This window comes from Limulus polyphemus, unplaced genomic scaffold (assembly GCF_000517525.1).
Source record: "Limulus polyphemus unplaced genomic scaffold, Limulus_polyphemus-2.1.2 Scaffold1035, whole genome shotgun sequence".
Taxonomy (NCBI): Eukaryota; Metazoa; Arthropoda; class Merostomata; order Xiphosura; family Limulidae; genus Limulus; species Limulus polyphemus.
The window spans coordinates 270860-289626 of NW_013666645.1; the positions used below are offsets into that span (position 1 = coordinate 270860).

General features: G+C 32.3%; 1 protein-coding gene across 2 annotated transcripts in view; it reads right to left on the bottom strand.

Moving 5' to 3' along the window:
- Positions 1–394: 394 nt before the first annotated feature.
- The window catches only part of LOC111086354, a 31331-nt gene continuing 12958 nt past the window's right edge, over positions 395–18767 (bottom strand). Inside the window, exons 2-6 of one of the 2 annotated variants that reach the window (XR_002611085.1) lie at positions 13937–14069; positions 13536–13694; positions 13057–13267; positions 8484–8578; positions 395–3556 (exon numbers count right to left, since the gene is read on the bottom strand). Coding sequence is in view for 1 of the 2 variants with exons in the window: in XM_022388885.1 (XP_022244593.1) it covers positions 3514–3556; positions 8484–8616; positions 13057–13267; positions 13536–13694; positions 13937–14069 (679 nt within the window). In the remaining variant the exon portion in view is untranslated. Of the gene's footprint in view, positions 3557–8483; positions 8617–13056; positions 13268–13535; positions 13695–13936; positions 14070–18767 lie in introns of both variants that reach the window. The other variant, XM_022388885.1, reaches the window with a different exon arrangement.

Here is an 18767-nt window from a genome sequence, read left to right on the forward strand (position 1 = left end):
GCTAAATAGCATATCGCAATTATGTTTTGAGTTTAAATACCTATAATCCCTGTGTGCCATTTATTTTCAAGTTAAATCTTTCTGTTTTCTTAACCCGCAGCAAGCAAAGTAGTAGTGCTGATAATTTTTTATGACTCAGAAAAATGGCATTTATAGGGAATAAGAGGAGTAAGGTAGGGCCCAGCCATTTACCTGTGCATGTCACCGTAGTTCTGATGGTCAAATTTTGTTATCTTATGGTTGTCAAAAAGTGCATAAACTTCCTCTGATGCATTGTTTTGTTTATCAAGGATACTGCATATAAGTTACCTAAGTTCATAAGTAGCATACTGAGACTGTTACTAGGTCAGTCTGATAAGTTTATAGGTGAACTACAATAGCTTCTAGTTTCTGAACATGAAGACATGGTTTCATTTGGTGTGGTTAGTTTTTTACTTCCATTTTCATTCAATTAGCATTAGATATTATTGTTGTTTGGATGACAAAGGACATTGATTTATTTGACTACGTCTTTAATGGTTTCAGAAATATGCCAGGTATTGAAAAATACTTGTACAGCACCATCATAAAAGTAAAAATAATTATATATCATTCAAGATACTATGAAAGAAAATGGTATTTATAAAAACTATTGGGAACTGCAGGTAAACGTATGTATGGAACAAAAGATTTCCAAAAGATGCTAGGAAAACGGAACTGTTATAATTGAGGAAATATAGGCATTACAGCCCAAACAGTAAGTGATTGACAGTTTTTAATAAGCAAAAGAGACAATACCATAAAGATGTGTCCCAGACCTTAACCAGATCAAAGGAATAACAAAAAGTAACCAGACATTGTAAAAATAATAATTAGCTGGTATTATGGGGGTAATGTTCAGCTAAGAACACTCCATCTTCACCACATGAGATAAGTTCATTATTTGAGGAAACCAGTCCACGAGTTTATTGATGGGAAACCTCGCAGTGTGTAGGCCGACACTGGATCTTAAGCTGTGACTGTTCAACTTTAATTGGTAAGGAAAAATGGGACACTACCTCTGGAATTGATGCAAACAACAAGTGGACAGAAAGTTTCTGTATATCAGAATAGTTTCAACGTTTACAGACAAATTAATCTGGCCTTCTATTTAAAAATGTGTCCACAGTTATAGACTAAATACGCTCCCTGTGTACTTATACAATTTCAATAGTTATAGGTAAAAACGCTTTCTGTGTATATTAGTAAAGTTTCAACATTTACATATTAAGCTTTATGGCAGTGCCTTTAAATGTTTCAACAGTCATTGGCTAAGAAGTCTACCAATGTATTTTAGAAAAGTTTCAACAGTTATACATTAAGAATTATGGTTGTGCATTTTAGACACTTTCAGTTGCTATAAACTCTAAGATACGGTCATCAACTGTGCATGGGATTAGAGAAAATAGGGAAAAGTTCAAAGAAGATTTAAGTTTATTTTTATTACGTTTTACACACTTTACTAAACTATTTGCATACACGTGTTATAATGAAATATATTAAAGTATGGCGATTCCCGAATTCTCAATGAACCATAATTTGGGCTGAAATTCTAATATGCACCAACAAAGCTTTTAAACAATCAGTTAAATGGCATGATAATAAAATACAGAAATACGTCACATATGCTTTCAGAGTATATAAAGTATAAAGACAAAATTCAGCGGTATTAAATAATAATTTTCATACCTTGATCATTGTGAAGTTAGTTACTTAACATTATATTTCTTATATTATTATATCCTATAATTATCAGCAAAACTCATCAGTGTCATAATTATATTCAGTAATAATGAACACCACATAATATTTGTTGCCTTGGAATGTTGAAATCAGTGTTGTGTCTATTCTCTCTGGCTATATAGTAACACTGGGGTTTCATTACACTCATCTAGTGCAAAAGTCAGGCTGAATCTTAGTATTATCATATTTACATAAGTATCTGAATTTTTTGATGTGCTACTCTTTGGTTTCATTTACGAATATTTATTAACGTTTCTAGAATAATGACATATGAAGCCTCATTAATTCTGACTTGAATATGAGAATAATTTATTTTTTATATCTAGTTATATACTGCTTGTCCAGTTATGGTGATATAAATTCATATAATATTTTGAATTTTAAAAAGAAAGCACATTTTATAATACTTCTAACTGTAAACCTAAAGAGCAGAAAGTTGGGTTGGATTATCTGCAAAAAATATCGTACATTTCTCTCCGTTCATTATTCACACATAAAATGTAAATTTAATAACTAAAAGAAAACAAAAACAGTGTTAACAATTATTTCAACGAAATGGAAAACACTTATTTCTCATCTCTCAACCTTTCTTCCTTGTGTGCAATACCATAATACAAAATATTGGATTTGTTTTTGGAGTTGTATAGTAATTATACCCCCTCTATTCAACATTTAAATCCTTGTTATTGACTGCTTTCTTTTACAAGAATTTTTAACTTCTTCATAATTATCAAACAAACAGTTAAACACATTCTTCTGTTTTCACTTTGCATTGTCTACAAAAACTGTACACCAGTTCTCTTCTCCTGTAGGTTACATAGCAAAACAAAACCACACACATTCTATTATTTTCATTTGTTTCATGTTAATGAAGCTCTGTCTTCCAGGTATGGTAAGCAAATGCTTAAGACAGTTTGGGACTAATAATTCTATTTCTTTTCTGGACGTTCTAGATAATCGTGATACTAAGAGTTTTTCTGCTTCTGTCTGTTATAAAAATACATTTACTGGACTTTTCACCCAGTTTGACAGCTTTATACCTTCTTTCAAATGCAACCTTATACTTTGCCTACAGAAAAGAGCCTACAGCCTTAACTCTTCTTACCTAGCCATTCACAAAGAAATATATTTTATATAAAGTGTTCTTTTTCCACATGGTTACCCTAAGCATTTGTTGAAAGAAACAACTTACTCATTCTTAACAAATACGTTTGATAAGCCACATAAAATATATATTATATCCAAATATCTTTATACACTTGTTTACCATGTCTTGAAACACTGCTCCAATATTTTGAAACAACTGAAAAGATTAGATAACTGTTATATCCTGAAGTTGATCTGAAAGTTATTTTTATTCTATTCTTGCTCCTTGTTTACTCTAATATACAGATGCACTGCATTATTTATTATGTAGCTTATTATGTAGAACAACTCATCAACGACCTATGTTTTTTTCTGTATGTTTTGTTTAAACAATGACACGATTATACCCTATACTTTCTCCCATATGTTTTGTTTAAAAAACGACACAACTATAATTTCTCTGGTAGATTTAGTGTATAATCGCATATCCTTATTTTCTGCCTACATAACTAACATATATATTTTCTATTCTTCCTACACAGTATATTCTTCTTTCTCTTCTCACATTTTTACTCTATATTTCCTTTGCAAAGTTTCTTGAGTAGCTTCATATTTAATCCTTTCTCTGTTCCTGTATGAGTTTTGTACACCTTGATTAACATGAATTTACATACTGTCGAGGTTGCTACATGACTTGAAAACCAGATTGCTAAAACAAAAAAAAAATTAATATGAGAAGAAATGCCCATTATTTTGTTCGAAATTAATGTATTAATTCTTGTAACAATTCACTAAACATTATTTACTTTTATGAAATAAAAAGAAATGCAACCTAATAAGTTTTATCTTAAGTAAAGGCTTTAAAAACAAAAATAATGGACATCTATTCAAGTGTTTTAAAATTCAATTATAAAAAATGTTGGATTTTATTTATTTTCCCCTTTATTTTTGTATTGTGTTTGTGTTTTAAGGAATCTGGTCAGCATAACTTAAGCTCTGGGCTGTGTTCTTTAATTGATTTGATGGTGTTGTGTAATATATCTGCCTGAGAAGAATTAAGCCTAAATGGTGTTTGGCAGAATTTGGTTAATTTCTTCCTAGTTACATTTAAAATTTTATAGTTTATAATCTTTGCATATCAATACTTACTTTATTTGGTGTTTTAGAAATCAAAAATGTGTTTTCATTTTATAGCAATATGTAATTAAATTTTTATAAGACAGAGAGTAAACAAGATTTTACATTAGTAGATTATTTTTTCTCGTGAATATTGTTTAAGCAATTTTACTAAATGTTCTCTATCATCAATTTTGTTTCATAGAAAATTGTATATATATGAAATGTTTTAACAGAATGAACAGTATATAGGTTCATTGATAAATTGAGGAAGTGGCAAACAAATTGCTAGGTTATTTAAAGTAACAACCAGCATTGACAGTACAAACAACTTAAAAAACTGACGTTTTGTGAAAAGTATTAGCAAGTTGAACAACTTGTTCATTTTTCTTAATAATGTTTTGTATAATTATTAAATTACTGTGTAGCTGTCATTATTTGTTGATAGTGGCTCCAGTTCGAGATCACTTTTGGGTTTCCATAATTATTTCAATTTCAGTACATATGAGGAATAATATAAATAAATAAATATTAAACTAGATTGTTTTACGAAAAACATCAATGAATTGCAGGAAATATTGATAAGTGAAAAATTAAAATAACGTTTCAACCACAGTAGTGCGCATGGTAGCGAGGATATGTAATACTGTTGTAGACTATATTTTTATAAACAATAAAAAAAAAACATTTTGTAAATGCAAAACGGTGTAGGGGTGACAATGCCAAAAATAATGCAAACGAGAATATAGGGATGATACAACTATACATAGATCATCCCTACACGACTTTCAGTATTAAAATTTATTGTTACACTGCAAAATGCACGAGTACAAAATGGTTACGAACTTGGTCAATTCGACTGATTGTTTGTTTGTTTATTCACCATGGCAGTTATTTAGATTTAAAACTTTTAACATTAAGCCAAATTAACTTTAAATAATCAATTTCGACCAACGGTCAAAAGCAATTGGGGTGTTCAGAAACATTTATCTCTTCACCCAGCTCATGCACTATATGGATCGTGAAAAAGAAATCATGATGAATTTAAATCTGGTTAGGAGGACTTGAATGGCTTGGATCACAGTAATGATGTTATTATTTGACTTGACCTGGTTGGTTTTGGAGGTTACAACAATTCCATTTAAAAAAACAACACAATTTTTGGTGTGGATCTGAAAATCCTGATACCCAGAATTTTGATGTGGGAGGAAAACAGGAGTACCCCGAGAAAAACCCACTTTCACTACCCAGACGCCGAATATTCTATGTGGATGGTGCCTGAGCTAGAGAATTCAAACTTATATAGCTTATATCACTTTATCTCTGTCAACGTATTACACGGTTTTTATTAAATTCATAAGAGAAATATGGGTGCACCAAGTTTCTGGGGTAGCTGATAATTTTGGAAATGTCTCGGTTAACGGATTACGTTTAATAGGTTTCTTGAAAAGGTTTGATGCTAGTTTTAGTATTCTTTCTTTGATTGGTGGAATCGAGTTAACTGAGTTTGGGTATACTAATGGTGTGTATATGGGTAATCTGTCAGCTATTCTTAATGCAGGATTTTGTAGTGTTTGTATTTTATCATACAGAGGGTTGGACATATTACAAAGGATCATACAAGCGTATTGAATGAGGGGGTTTGATATAGGATTTATAGATGTATACTACGGTTTCGGGGTTTGCTTCCTTTTTGATAGCCTCCAATCTTTTTTTAGCAAACATAGTCTTTGATTCATATTTTTGCGTATATTACTAATATGGTTAGCCCACAATAGTTTGAAGTTGAATGTCACTCCTAGGAATTTAATAGTTTTAGTAAAGAGAATGTTAGTGTCATAAAGATTTAATTTAACCCGGCTATTTTTTTCTTTTTACATTTAAACCATCTGTAAAATATAATGGCCTGCGTTTTTTTTTGTTGTTTTAAGAGTATTCTCCACTTGTTGCACCATGCTGTTATAGCGTCTAAAGTAGTTTGAACTTTTCGAGCACCAGTTAGCGAGTTACACGACGTGCTCCATACAGTACGTCATCGGCATATTGTGACGCGTGTGTTCATTAACAAACAGAATATATAAGAGTGGGCTAATGACCGAGCTTTGGGGCACTCCTGCTTCTAGTTTGAAAGAATTGGATAGCTCATTGTTTATTTTTACTTTCGCTATCCTGTCGGACAAAAAGCTGGACAGCCAGCTTTTTGTCGTCAAGTTTAGTTTTGATAATTTATAGAGTAGTGTATTGAGCCAGACAGAATCTAAGGCCCGTTTGACATCTAAAAATGCTCCTACTGCAACATGGTTCCCATTAAAGGCTTGGAATACTGATTCAGTTAATCTAACTAAGTGGTCAGCTGTTTGTCTGTTTCGTCTTGATGCGTTTTGTATGTTAGACAGGATGTTTTCTGATTCTAAATAATAAAGTAGTCTTTTGGCAATAATTTTTTCCACTAGTTTTCCGATGTTATTCAAGAGACTAACGGGTCTTCGACTGACCTCGTAGCGAGAGTATTTTATAGTATGTAATAATTAAGACATGTTTTGACTCAACTTGGTTTTCCTTGTACATAAGCCCTAGACTCTTAGTTACACTACACTGATGCCTACCCTTACATGGCCGTGATATTATGATAAACAAACTGCATATCAACAGTCAGGAATATATAACTTCCAAATGCAGTAATATTAAAGTCAAGTATGCATTTTTCAGTGTCACGTTAAATTATAATATTGAAAGTTATGTAGCTGTATCATCCCTATATTCTTGTTTGCATTCTTTTTGGCACCGCCATCCCTATATCATTTTACATTTACAAAATGTTTTTATTACTTGTTTTGCGATGTTTTTTTTCCCTGACTGAAAGATATTGTATTAACTAAATGTTTGAAATAAAATTTAATATTATGTGTATTGATTTTTTTACTTCTTCACTTCATACCTAATATAGGGGTTTGCTTCTTTTATGGCTCGATTATATAGTGTACAAAGCATTGAGTATTCTAAATGTTACAGTTATCTAATGTTCATCTATTATTAACTGACAATTACTGTTTCACTCTGTATTTAAGTTTTTAAAGGAACACTAGATTGCTGTAAGAAAGCTAACTTCAAGAGTTAATGATAACATCGTTTACACTAAAATTATGATTTTTTTTGTAATTACTACTAGTTATTACGACTAAGCGATGATATCGTGAGTTGCTCAGAAACACATAGAGTGGATTTAGGTTTAAACAAATGTTAGTGATAAAGTACTTGCAGAGTTATTTCGATTGAAACAACAAGAAGAAAGATGAACAAATAGGTGGGTTGGTCACTTTCTGGTTTGGTATCTCAGCTATGGTTTCTTGCCTTATTTTTGGGCTTGTTGGGTAGAGAAACAAATGAAAGTGAGTGGCAATTATATTTTAAAGTAAAACTATCTGTCATCGTTGATTTTTAGCGTACATATTTGTATTATGCTTATTAAGTACCAAGGTCATCCCTACATATAATCTACAGACTCTATGATTTTTGTAATGTTTTTGTCCACTAGAAGGAGATTAATATTAAATTAATAAACAAAGATTTATAATTATTGTTGAGTGTTTGTTTTAGAGCAAAGCCACATTAGGCTATATGTTGTGTCTACCGCAGGAAATCGAACCCCGGATGTTAGCGTTGTAAGTCCTTAAACTTACTGCTGTCTCACCGGGGAACAAGATTTACAAGCATAATGAAGTTTTTCGGGGGGGGGGGGACATGTAGGTTCCCCATATAAAACCACTTCGTTATGTTTATATATCGTTATTTGTCAATCTACTACTACATTAGCATAATGTAGTAAAACATGTTTTTTGTTTTTTTCACACCAACAATTATTGATGAATTTTAGAAGTTTCATGAAAGTTTAGGTCTCTGTAGAATCTGGAAGCTTCTTGTACTACAGCCCCCCCCCCACCCCCAGTGGCACAGCGGTATGTCTGCGGACTTACAACGTTAGAAACCGGGTTTCGATACCCGTGGTGGGCAGAGCACAGATAGTCCATTGTGTAGCTTTGTGCTTAACTTCAAACAAACTTGTACTACATAGAAAACTAGCACAATATTAAAATACTAAGTAAAATACTAATAAAACACCAAGAGAGTTTAAAACAATGAATTATTCAGTTCGGTTCAGTTCGTAAACTAGACAATGAATCGGTTGGCGTGTTTGTTACTGTTCGATTATTGAGATAGTTCTGCAAATAAGTTTATTTGTAAGTTAGATGTACATTAGTTTCCAAATTTGTATCAAAACATTATTTGTGAAATTAGGACTTCCAGTGAACGTAGTCTGCAGAAAGCTTTAATGAAGAAAAAAATCATTTGTTATTGTTTTGTGGACTAGACGTCACATTATTTTTATCAGATAATACAAAAGAACCTGCCCAATGAGAAGCCCAATACGTAGTTGTTCAACACGTACTTGCTACTACAAATATTTTAAAACTGGTTGATCATGATTGAATTAAAAACTTTACAGAAATCTTAGTACTTACTGCTTTTTTGTCGTTGCTCTTCGGCCCACTCGTAAAACAACAGAGCCTTGTTTAATCCGTTTGAAAGCTGCTATTGCATCTGCATGTGATAGGCCCTGTAATGGTTGCCCATTAATCATAAAAATTTCATCACCTAAAAACAGAAAATAATTTTAATCGTATCATGATTACAGTTTAGCAAAAGAACGCGATAGTGAATAAAAATTCAAGTATAAATAAGCAGAATAATATCATTTTAGTAAATAACTTTTATTGGGTGACGTATTACGTATCAAGCCTTGATTTAAGACTACTGATGCAATGGGTTCATTATGGGGAAAACAAAGTCGAATAATAAAAGATGAAGACAGTTGAAAAAACACAAAACATATTTATTTACAAGGTTCGAACGTTTCGGCGAATCTTCAGCGACATCTGAAAATAGTGTTACAAAGATATTTATTAACTAATGCTATAGTATCATTAATCACTAATTTACTTAGATATTGAGTAAAGTGGCAAACGGAAAGGGGAAAACAGGTTGTTGAATATATTACGAATGATTCATGAATTAAAAGTTATAACTATTCTTACAAACAGTTGAGTATTAACTGTGTAAATTTGGAATATATTTAGGTCTAAAGTCTTTAACTATGTGTATACTTTCTTTATTGTAGAGTTCAAGGTCTGAAGATCCTGTAGTAATAATAGAGAAATCGTTATGTGAAATACACTTCACATATTGAAACCACTTAAAATTCAACTGTTTGTTAAGAATATTGTAACTTGTAATCCAAGATACATTCGTAATTTGTTCCCCCCTTCCGTTTACCACTTTACTCAATATCTAAGTACATTAGTGATTGATGATACTATAAAAGTAATTTATAAATATATTTGTAACACTATTTTCAGATTTCGCTGAAGGTGGAATAAGTGTATTCCGAAACGTTCGAGTCTTGTAAATATAAATGTTTTGTCAATCGTCTTTATCTTTATTTTGAGGTAACTACATTATCATGAATATGACACAATACTTTAAAAATGTAACTACATGGAAAATAATGATGCTAACAGCAGCTACTGTAAGATAATTTACTATTTTTTTTTCATTGAGGTATCTTATTGTTAATAGTTTCTTATAGAACTTATACATACAAATAGATAAATTAACTATTTTGGTAAATCCTTGAATAGTGGACAGGAGCCAGATAACTGTAAGCTAATGTTACTCCTACTTTCAAGGGACGAGATAAAAATTGTTCCAATAGTTATAGGCCTATTAGTCTTACATCGCTGATGAGAAACGTTTTTGAAAGCTTGATAAAAGATGTTTCGCAAATAAATTTAACAAAATTTAAATTTTTGTTGGATAATCAGTATGGTTTCACTAGGGGAAAATCTTGCCTTACTAATTTTTGACATTCTGTGAAGAAGTTACTGTTAATGTACATGATGGCAAAGAAGCGGATCTTGTGTATCTGGGTTTTCATGAGAGAGCCTTTGACAAGGTATCACATAAGATGCTCGTTATAGATTATCTGAAGGTGTGGGGATAGGTTTGCTCATTGGATAGAAAACTGGGTGGATAGAAGAAAGCAGAAGGTTTTTATAAATGGAATTCAATTGAAACTGGATTAATGTCACAAGTGGGGTACTTCAGGGCTCAGTGTTAGGATACTTGCTCTTTATTATTTACATCAATAACGTAGAGAAAGGAATAGTCTATAAATGATTTAAATTTGATAACAATATTAAGGTTTTGGGCTTGCTGGCTGTGAAGAGGATGCTGCTGCTTTGCAAAATGATTTGGACAAATAAATGTCAGATGGCTTTCAATTATAATAAATACAAGGTAATTTATGAGGGATATATTAAATTGAATTATGAGCATAGTTTTGGTGGAAGTATCCTTTTAAAAGTGTTATGTAAAAAAAGGATGTTAGCGTTCTAATTGATCAATCTCTTAAGCCATCCAAGCAATGTGCTAGTGTCCAAGCTAGTGTACAAACAGAATTTCAGGTTGCATTTACAGAAATATTGAATACAAGTCTAAGGAGGTTATAATGTCGTTGTACGGGTCATTGGTTAGGCCACATTTGGAATAATATTTTCAGTCTTGGGCTCCTTATCTGAAAAAGTACATTGAATTGTTGGAAAGGGCTCAGAGGAGGGCTACTAGGATGATACATGTGATAGTAATGTTATCATACGAGGATAGGTTAAGATCTCTAAACTTATTTTCTTTTGAAAAACGTAGAATTAGAGAGGATATGATTGAGGTGTTTAAAATTGTTAAGGGAATTGATAGTGTTGAGGTATAATATTTTTTCATATTTGATCGTGAAAATGGTAGACCTAGGGGACACATATATAATTTTTTGCAGAATAGAAGTCACCTTCAGCTAAGACAGCTTTATTTTTCTAACAAGGTGGTTGGCCTTTGGAATATTTATGTTTTCAGATGTGGTGGATGCTGTTAATTTAAGCGAGTTTAAGGGAAGACTTGATGAATATTTGAATTGTAATTGCATTTGAACTGACTAGTTTTGTGTGTTTTATGAAAAATATAGTTTAGTTCAATGAATGGGATGGCCTAGATGGGCAAATAGATCCCTTGTTGTCCTTAAGTTATATGTATGTGTATAAAATGAAAAAAATAACATACTATTTGTTATGCAAATCATAAAACATACAGTAATGGAAGTAGAAATGGAAATATGTTGAAACATATCGATCGTATCGTCGTATAAAGACTTGTTTAATATAAATATAAAAGCTTAATTCGGTGTACAGATTTGCCATAGGCTGAAAAACACCGTACAAATATGTAACTGAATATTGTTTTAGAGATCGCTTAGACAACATATTGATTGTGAACAAAATATTGGTGAAATGATGATAACGGGAATTCTAAAGATCTACAAAGGCAGCACTGGATGTTGTTGCGAAATACTTCCTATGATGGATGACATTTCGAAATCCTTCCGCCTTTTGTAGTAAGATCATCTTGGCACAGACTGTGGGGGAATTTATAAGGAGGTCTTGTGTTTGGGTGGTGGATCGTGGCTCTTGCTACCATTGGTCAGTGTCTCATATGTTTTAACAATCACGGGGAACAGTCAGTCAGAACCGTGGCGGTTATTTTGGTTTAGTATATTTCAGGTCCCGAAGGGATCTGAAAGATAACCAGGGGCGGGCAGAAACTTCTGCTTCTCTTCTCCCCACTTCATGGCCAATTGATAGGGACTTTAAAATGAAATGTATTGAAGTTATTTTAACTCATAATTTGATGACGGTTAAATCTTGTCACGCCACGTGTTGCCCCAAGTTGTCAGGAAAAACCGGGAATTAAATGCCAGTCAAGAGCTGCAAACAGGGTTCAAAGCTAGAGAAGAAAATATGAGACGAGCAGAACGGAGATGATACCAGTGATGATGTTGCAGGGCTAGGGTTGAGGATTTTCTTGTCTTGTGGCTCAGAAATCGTGGAGATGTGGATGAGAGGTTGGATCAAGCACACCAATTCCGATTAAACATAACTGTAACTGTTTCTAACTTAAGGTAATTTTTATAAGATAGTTCAATTGAAGGTTTTGTTTCATGAATCTATATATATATATTTCTTTTTGTCATTTATTATCTCATTGTATATTCTTTAAATCCATTACTCGTAACGACTGTTGACTTTTAAATGGCTTTTTTTCAGGGAGGAGTAGGGCGGGGATCTATAGATCCGATGAGGGGAAGCAGTTTTGATGACTAGTGTTTATAAAGTAAGTAAGCCGATGTGATACTGACGGACTGATTGGTTTTCAACCATATCAGCATAGCTTCTCCACTATATTGCCAGGAAAAGTACTGTACGAGAATGCTCGCATATTCTGTATATGGTTCGTATTGGGTTTTGTGTGTAGTTTCTATGATTATTTCCAATACTGTATATATGTAAAAATGATGTCTTATCTGTACCAGCATGTTAGGGTAAATTCACAGAAATATTAAGTTATAAGAAATTGCGAAATGTACCCGGTTTTACGAAGAAATGGAACACTTACGAAAATATGTAAAATACATTGAGATTTTGAAAATATTATAGTTTCTGCGATTACAGTTGTTTATTTTAGTCCATTGTACCAGACAAGGAAAGAAAAGTGTAAAATATGCAGAAAAAATGGAAGTGAGTACTAAAAAGAGAAAATTATCAAATACACAAAATATTTGTTTCAGACAGACATAGAGAATGCTTCTGTTATATTATCTTTATCAAAGTAAAATCCATGGTGATTCAAAATTTCTATCTAAGATATCAAACTTTTGAAAATTTTCAAAACACACACATCATCCTTGGTGTTCCTATCTATTCAACTAGTATACAAAGTTTATATTAAATAACTTAATTTAAATCAGTAACAAGCGATAACTACATATGTTATTTACATAAACAAATGAAGTTTCTCAGAATTTTAATTTTTGGACACATATACTATAAAACAGATATTTTGATTTTGTTTGGGTCAACTGTTTCATGAAATCCTATTGAAAAGTGTCAAGCCAAACATTCTATGGTAAAAACAATACAAAAAGCAACTCGCCTTCTTTAAGTTGGTTTGTTTTTGCAGCTTGGCCGTATGGGAAGATGGTCTTCACGAAGATTCCCATGGCACCTTTTGGTGAGTCCTTTCCTCCAACGATACTGAACCCTAGGCTTTTCCTCCCTGATCCTTTTTCAAAAACAACAGTGTGAAAAGAAAGTTGAGAAGCCCTAGGTTTTCTAGGCAGTGTATATAAACCGGTTTCAGCAACCTAAGCAGATGGCATAAGACATATAGATTAGATATAATATAACTTATATCAATAAATCATCTGTTTCTGCTACAATTTCTGACAGTTTTATTTCTCTCTCCAGTTTCCAGCATTAACTCTTTTTACTATATTCATCTTTCAAAGAGTAGAGTTACAAAAATCACATATCCACAGTTTAACGTTTACAAATATGATGTTTTAGAAAATGGTGCCTATTGTTCAAAATATAGATCGATTCTATTCAGTTATATTTCTAGAAACAGTTTACCCGACTTTCTTGTTGGACAAATATATGAGGTCTTCTGCTACTAAACGGTAGGTGTACTTCATGGTCATTATACGTTGAGGTCTCATCAAGAGGCGAACTTCCCTTTACTGGATCTAGCAACATCGAACATTCCGATTGAATTCCTTTCCAGTGGTCAGGCTTAATGAACACAGAAAAATTCAGAGATATTATGTTCTTTTAAAACCTTCAAGTTGTATTAATAAATAAATACACGTTTTCCATATAAGCTTTTGTCATTTATGTCATCATTTCCGCAATACGAACCAAAAATTTATTAGTTTATCAATCTTTATTGATTTACGTAAAATAACATTAGCAATTCATAATTTGCTTATGGTATACTCATCAGATAAGCGTTGAAAAGTATAAAAAATACAAACCCTTCGCACCACCAGGTGGTAGACATCTGTGGTTAGATCACCCAGAAGACGCAGAACTTCCTTAAACTCCACACCATGCAGCTGTTGCCCATTGATCATAAGAACTTCATCTCCTGACTGAAGATGGTCGCATCTACTCATATATTTCAACAAAATATTACTGTACTAACGTATACACATAATCTGACTGAAAATATGGCTACATCTACACATATATTTCAACAACGAAATTACTGTACTAAGATGCTTGCTTAATCTGACTAAATATGGTCGTATTTATACATATACATCAATAACAAATACTGTACCAAAGTACTTACATAACCTGACTAGAAATGTCTGTATCTATATATTCTTCTTCTCCAGTGTCATGCCTGCACGAAAGCGTTGACGATCATAACTTTTTATTTCTCTCTGTCCCTTGGTGTTCGTCAACAATTTTATTTTGTTACTGATGCTTACTAACTGTGTTATGAGTCGATCAAGCATCTTTATTCTTTGTTTTCCTTTGCTTCTCTTTCTTTCTTTCTCGCCAGTTGCCATGTTCTCCATCTTTTCTTTCCTCATGCGTGGCCTACGAACCCAGCTTGTCTCTTTCTTATTTTCTTGATGATGTTGCATGTTGTGTTTGCTGATTTGTTTCTTAGTTCGTGCTATTCGTAGCATTCTTCTTAAGAACCAGATTTTGGTTCTTTCTCAGTTCTTTGTTATTGCCCATCTTTCGCATCCGTATATAATTATGGTTTCGATGTAACACTGTAAGACGTTTTTTCTTACTTCTATTGATATATTTTTGTTTATCAGTATAGCTTTCGTAATTTGAAAGGCGTTCTAAGCAAGCATTATTCTCCTTTTAACCTCTTCTATGAACTTACCATCTGATGTTATTAATGAGCCTAGATAGTTGAGACGGTGAACTTGTTTGATTTTTTCCCATCAGTTGTAATGCTACATTTTGGAATATTGATTTTCTTGGATGTTACCATACATTCTGTTCTCTTCCTATTGCAAGTCAATCCTTTTTTCTCACTTTTCTCAATAATTATATTGATCATTTCTCTAAGATTTTCTCATTTTCAGCAATTAGCCTCGGGTTATCTGTATACCCAAGTTGTTGATGTTATGTCTTCTAACCTTAATTTTCGACCTAATTTCTATATTTCTGTGTGTCATTTCGCTATATATTGAGAAAAGGTGGGAAGAACACGTTCTTGTCTGACACCTCGTTTTATTTCTTTAAAAGTACCGATATTATTTCCTATTTTTATGGCTGTGCTTTGCTTCTAGTACACTTAAATATACTTAAATCTTTTTGTACCTCAAATGTTATTTCTGTTAATGTTCTAAGTATATACATATGACATATTTTTTGTCCCTTTACCTTCAAAAAATCCACATTTTACTTCTGCTCCTTTAGGTTTTTTTTTGTTTGTTTCTTACTCTGGACACGAGTATTCTCAGTAGGATGTTGGTTATGTGGCGTATAATGCTTCTTGTTCTTTCTAACTCACGCTCAACTGCTCCTGGTTATTAGGCAATGCAATAAAATCATCTACACATATATATAAAAAAAATTACTGTACTAAACTATTACATAACCTGACTGTAGATGGTTGCATCTATACATACATTTCACCTCATCTTACTGAAGTAAGATTATAATTGGATGTTACTTGGCTTTTTTATCTCCTATTTAATATACATTTATTTGAAAACAGGTTTTAATCCCAGTATCAATTCGTTAATCGGTTGTTACTTGGACTATTTGATATGTATTCGTTTGAAAATTATGACTTTTAACCTCAGTATTAATCCATTAATTAGATGTTACTTAGACTTCTTTAGCTCCTATTGTTTAATGAATTAAAATGTTTAATCATGTGTCTCAGCTAAACTATTTCTAATTCACCAGTACAGGTAAGCTATCAAGACGTAGTAATAGTTTCACTGCAAAAGGTTGAATAATTAGAACTGATTGACTTTATATGATGAACGATAAGTAAAAGCTTCAAATTTAACAGAACAGAAGAGTTTATGCAACAAGTATTTTTAGGTCTAACTAGAAATTTTCGGTAAAATCTATACTTTTGACACAGATACATATACAAAAGAAAGTCTCCACTTAAAGTTTGTTATTACGCTCTGCAAGTATTTCACTACCTCGGTGATAATGTTATTATCGTGAACATGTGTTTTTGTGACAGAGTCGTCTGTCCCAAGATATCATTTTTAAACACATGACTGAGATCATTAACCCCAAGTCCAAAGATTGTATCATCAGCACCATTCATGGAAGTGCACGTGGTCCAGTTATAGTCGAAGGTCAACCATACTGTTAGTCGACACTCATGTAGCAATGCAAGCTTGTAACCATTTAATACCACAAACACCTCTTAAGGGTCAAGTTACCACACAAGGCTGATATAGGTAAAGAATATTACCAAGCCGAAACTGACTCTATAGTGAGAGCTGTTTAAGGTAAAGAACGTTGACATATGTATAACCTGCCCCTCCCTGTAACATAAATAAAAAAGTATTCTTTCAATGGTTTACTCCAATTTATCAGGATTTCATACTTTTGTGTTTAAAAGTGTCTACATATGTCATATTTTAAAGTGAATATCTTTGACAAAATGTTTGAAAGATGTCTAGCAATTAGAACTGCACTGACAGCGATAAATGTTGTTTGTGATCCTGAAGCTGGAACTTTGCACTGTACATGTAAAGATAGGAATGCTATTGACAAATAATTTCGTTTTGAAGTATTGAACAACAACGTTTAGCGAGGGCTGCTTTAACTTCTGGGTCTTTTATTCATTTATAAAACTCTTAGAATGATTACTGGAACTAGATGTGTTCTAAAATTTTCAGTTAGAAGTTGTTCAAAAACAATAAAATATTTTTCTCATTTATACAAGAACGATATTGAGCTTTAGTTTAAGCAGATTAGCTGTGATTTGGCTACAGCTAATGGTGGATAGTGGATCTTTAAGAATGTTTATAATATTGGGATAGTCGTTCAACTACCTCCCCTCCGTATGCCTTTATTTGAGAATAAGGGCGAAAATGATAAAACTAATGATAAAATCATATACAGACTTCAAGGAACTTCTTCATTCAACGAGTGTGATTAAATAGAAAAGAAAACTACAGATTCTGTTAAAAATTATATTAAGTACATCGTATAACGTGGTGTGAAAAGATGAAACAACAAGAATGGGCTTATTATTCAGAAGATAGTATAGAAACCTTAAGAAAAAGATAGGCCAACGAGAAATAGTTTTGCTTCAAATTATGTCGCACGTAAGAAGGGAAGATAGTAGAAATGTTTTATGAAGAAGAGACAGCAACCAGAATGAATTTTATGTGAGAAAGGAAGACCGTAAAGATGTTTAATGAAAAAGATGTAATAGCCAGAATGGATCTGACGTTATTTCATATAAAGAAGAGACAGCAACCAGAATGTTAGGAAATATATTATGTACTCAAAAAAAGAGACACATTGAAAACACTATATGAGGTAATAAAGTGCAACAAAAAATGTTTTTCTTAATATTTTCGATTACCACCTGATTGTGAATTGGCTTTAGTTCGTATAGAGCCGTAGTTCATTTTGTTACGGTTATGTACACAAATGAACTTGTTTTAAAGGAAAAGCAAGTACAAAGTACTAGAAACTAAGTGATCAACACCCAAGAGTGCTGAAACCAAATTAAATGTCATTCATCGACAACAAATAGTGGAAAAAAACTTCAAATATTGTTTGTTATTATCTACTACAGTAAGAGTTACTCACCTATTTTAATTGCTTTTTGAGTGTCTTTTGTTGTGCCAACGAAACACAAAACACAAGATGAATCAAAGCATAAATTGTATAATGAGGGCAAGACTTTGAAAACTAATAAATAAGTGAATTATACAATGATAAATGATATCTCGGCCCAATTGAAATGAGAGCACTGTGAATGTGAAGCATAGCGAATAAGTCTAGGTCATGACAATATAATTGTCAATGGGGATATTTGGTAATCTCTACGGGAAAAAGGAAATTGAAACTTGATATCTATTTTTGAATTACACATATCTATATACTACTAAAACTCTGAGATTGTTTGTGTGTGTGCTTATCTGTAATTAAATACAGCACAAACGGTGCAGAATAGTGCCATATTTGTAATGAAATGAGAATAAAAACAGAATAAACAAGTTTCGTTAAAATCGGACCACAGGTTACCGAGTTAGCCCCGTTTTTCGGGTCACTTTTCGTACATTCCATTATTATAAAACTTCGTTTATACAAGAATATATGCACAACAGAAATTAAATGATGAGATGAAAATATGTTATAACAGTGCGTAGAAAGAACAACAATAAAATGGACCTACAATATTATTGACTATTTGCAAATAGTAACTATGGAGACGAGGTAATAAAAAAAATCAAGTCGAGAACAACAACAACAAAATTTTATAAACGAAAACCACTCGCCGAGCATTGACTATTATATTATTTCCCTGTCAGTGTTCCCATCTTCATTAAAAGGCGTAAGATGACAAAAAAACAAAATCTTGAAGAATGTATCTATATACTACTAAACGTCTGAGATTGTTTGTTTGCTTATTTTCTCAGTAAAAAAAATCATTCACACTACCGTTCGCGCTCTTTACAAAACTTCTTCGTTCAAATCTATTTCCCTGTCAATGTTCCCATCTTCATTTAAAGACGTAAGATGACAAAAACAAGATATTGAAGAATTTCTCAATAATGTACCTTGGTTATGGTAGGTAATTCGAAGAAAAATAAAGTGTTACTGTTTCTTATTTGTAGAAGG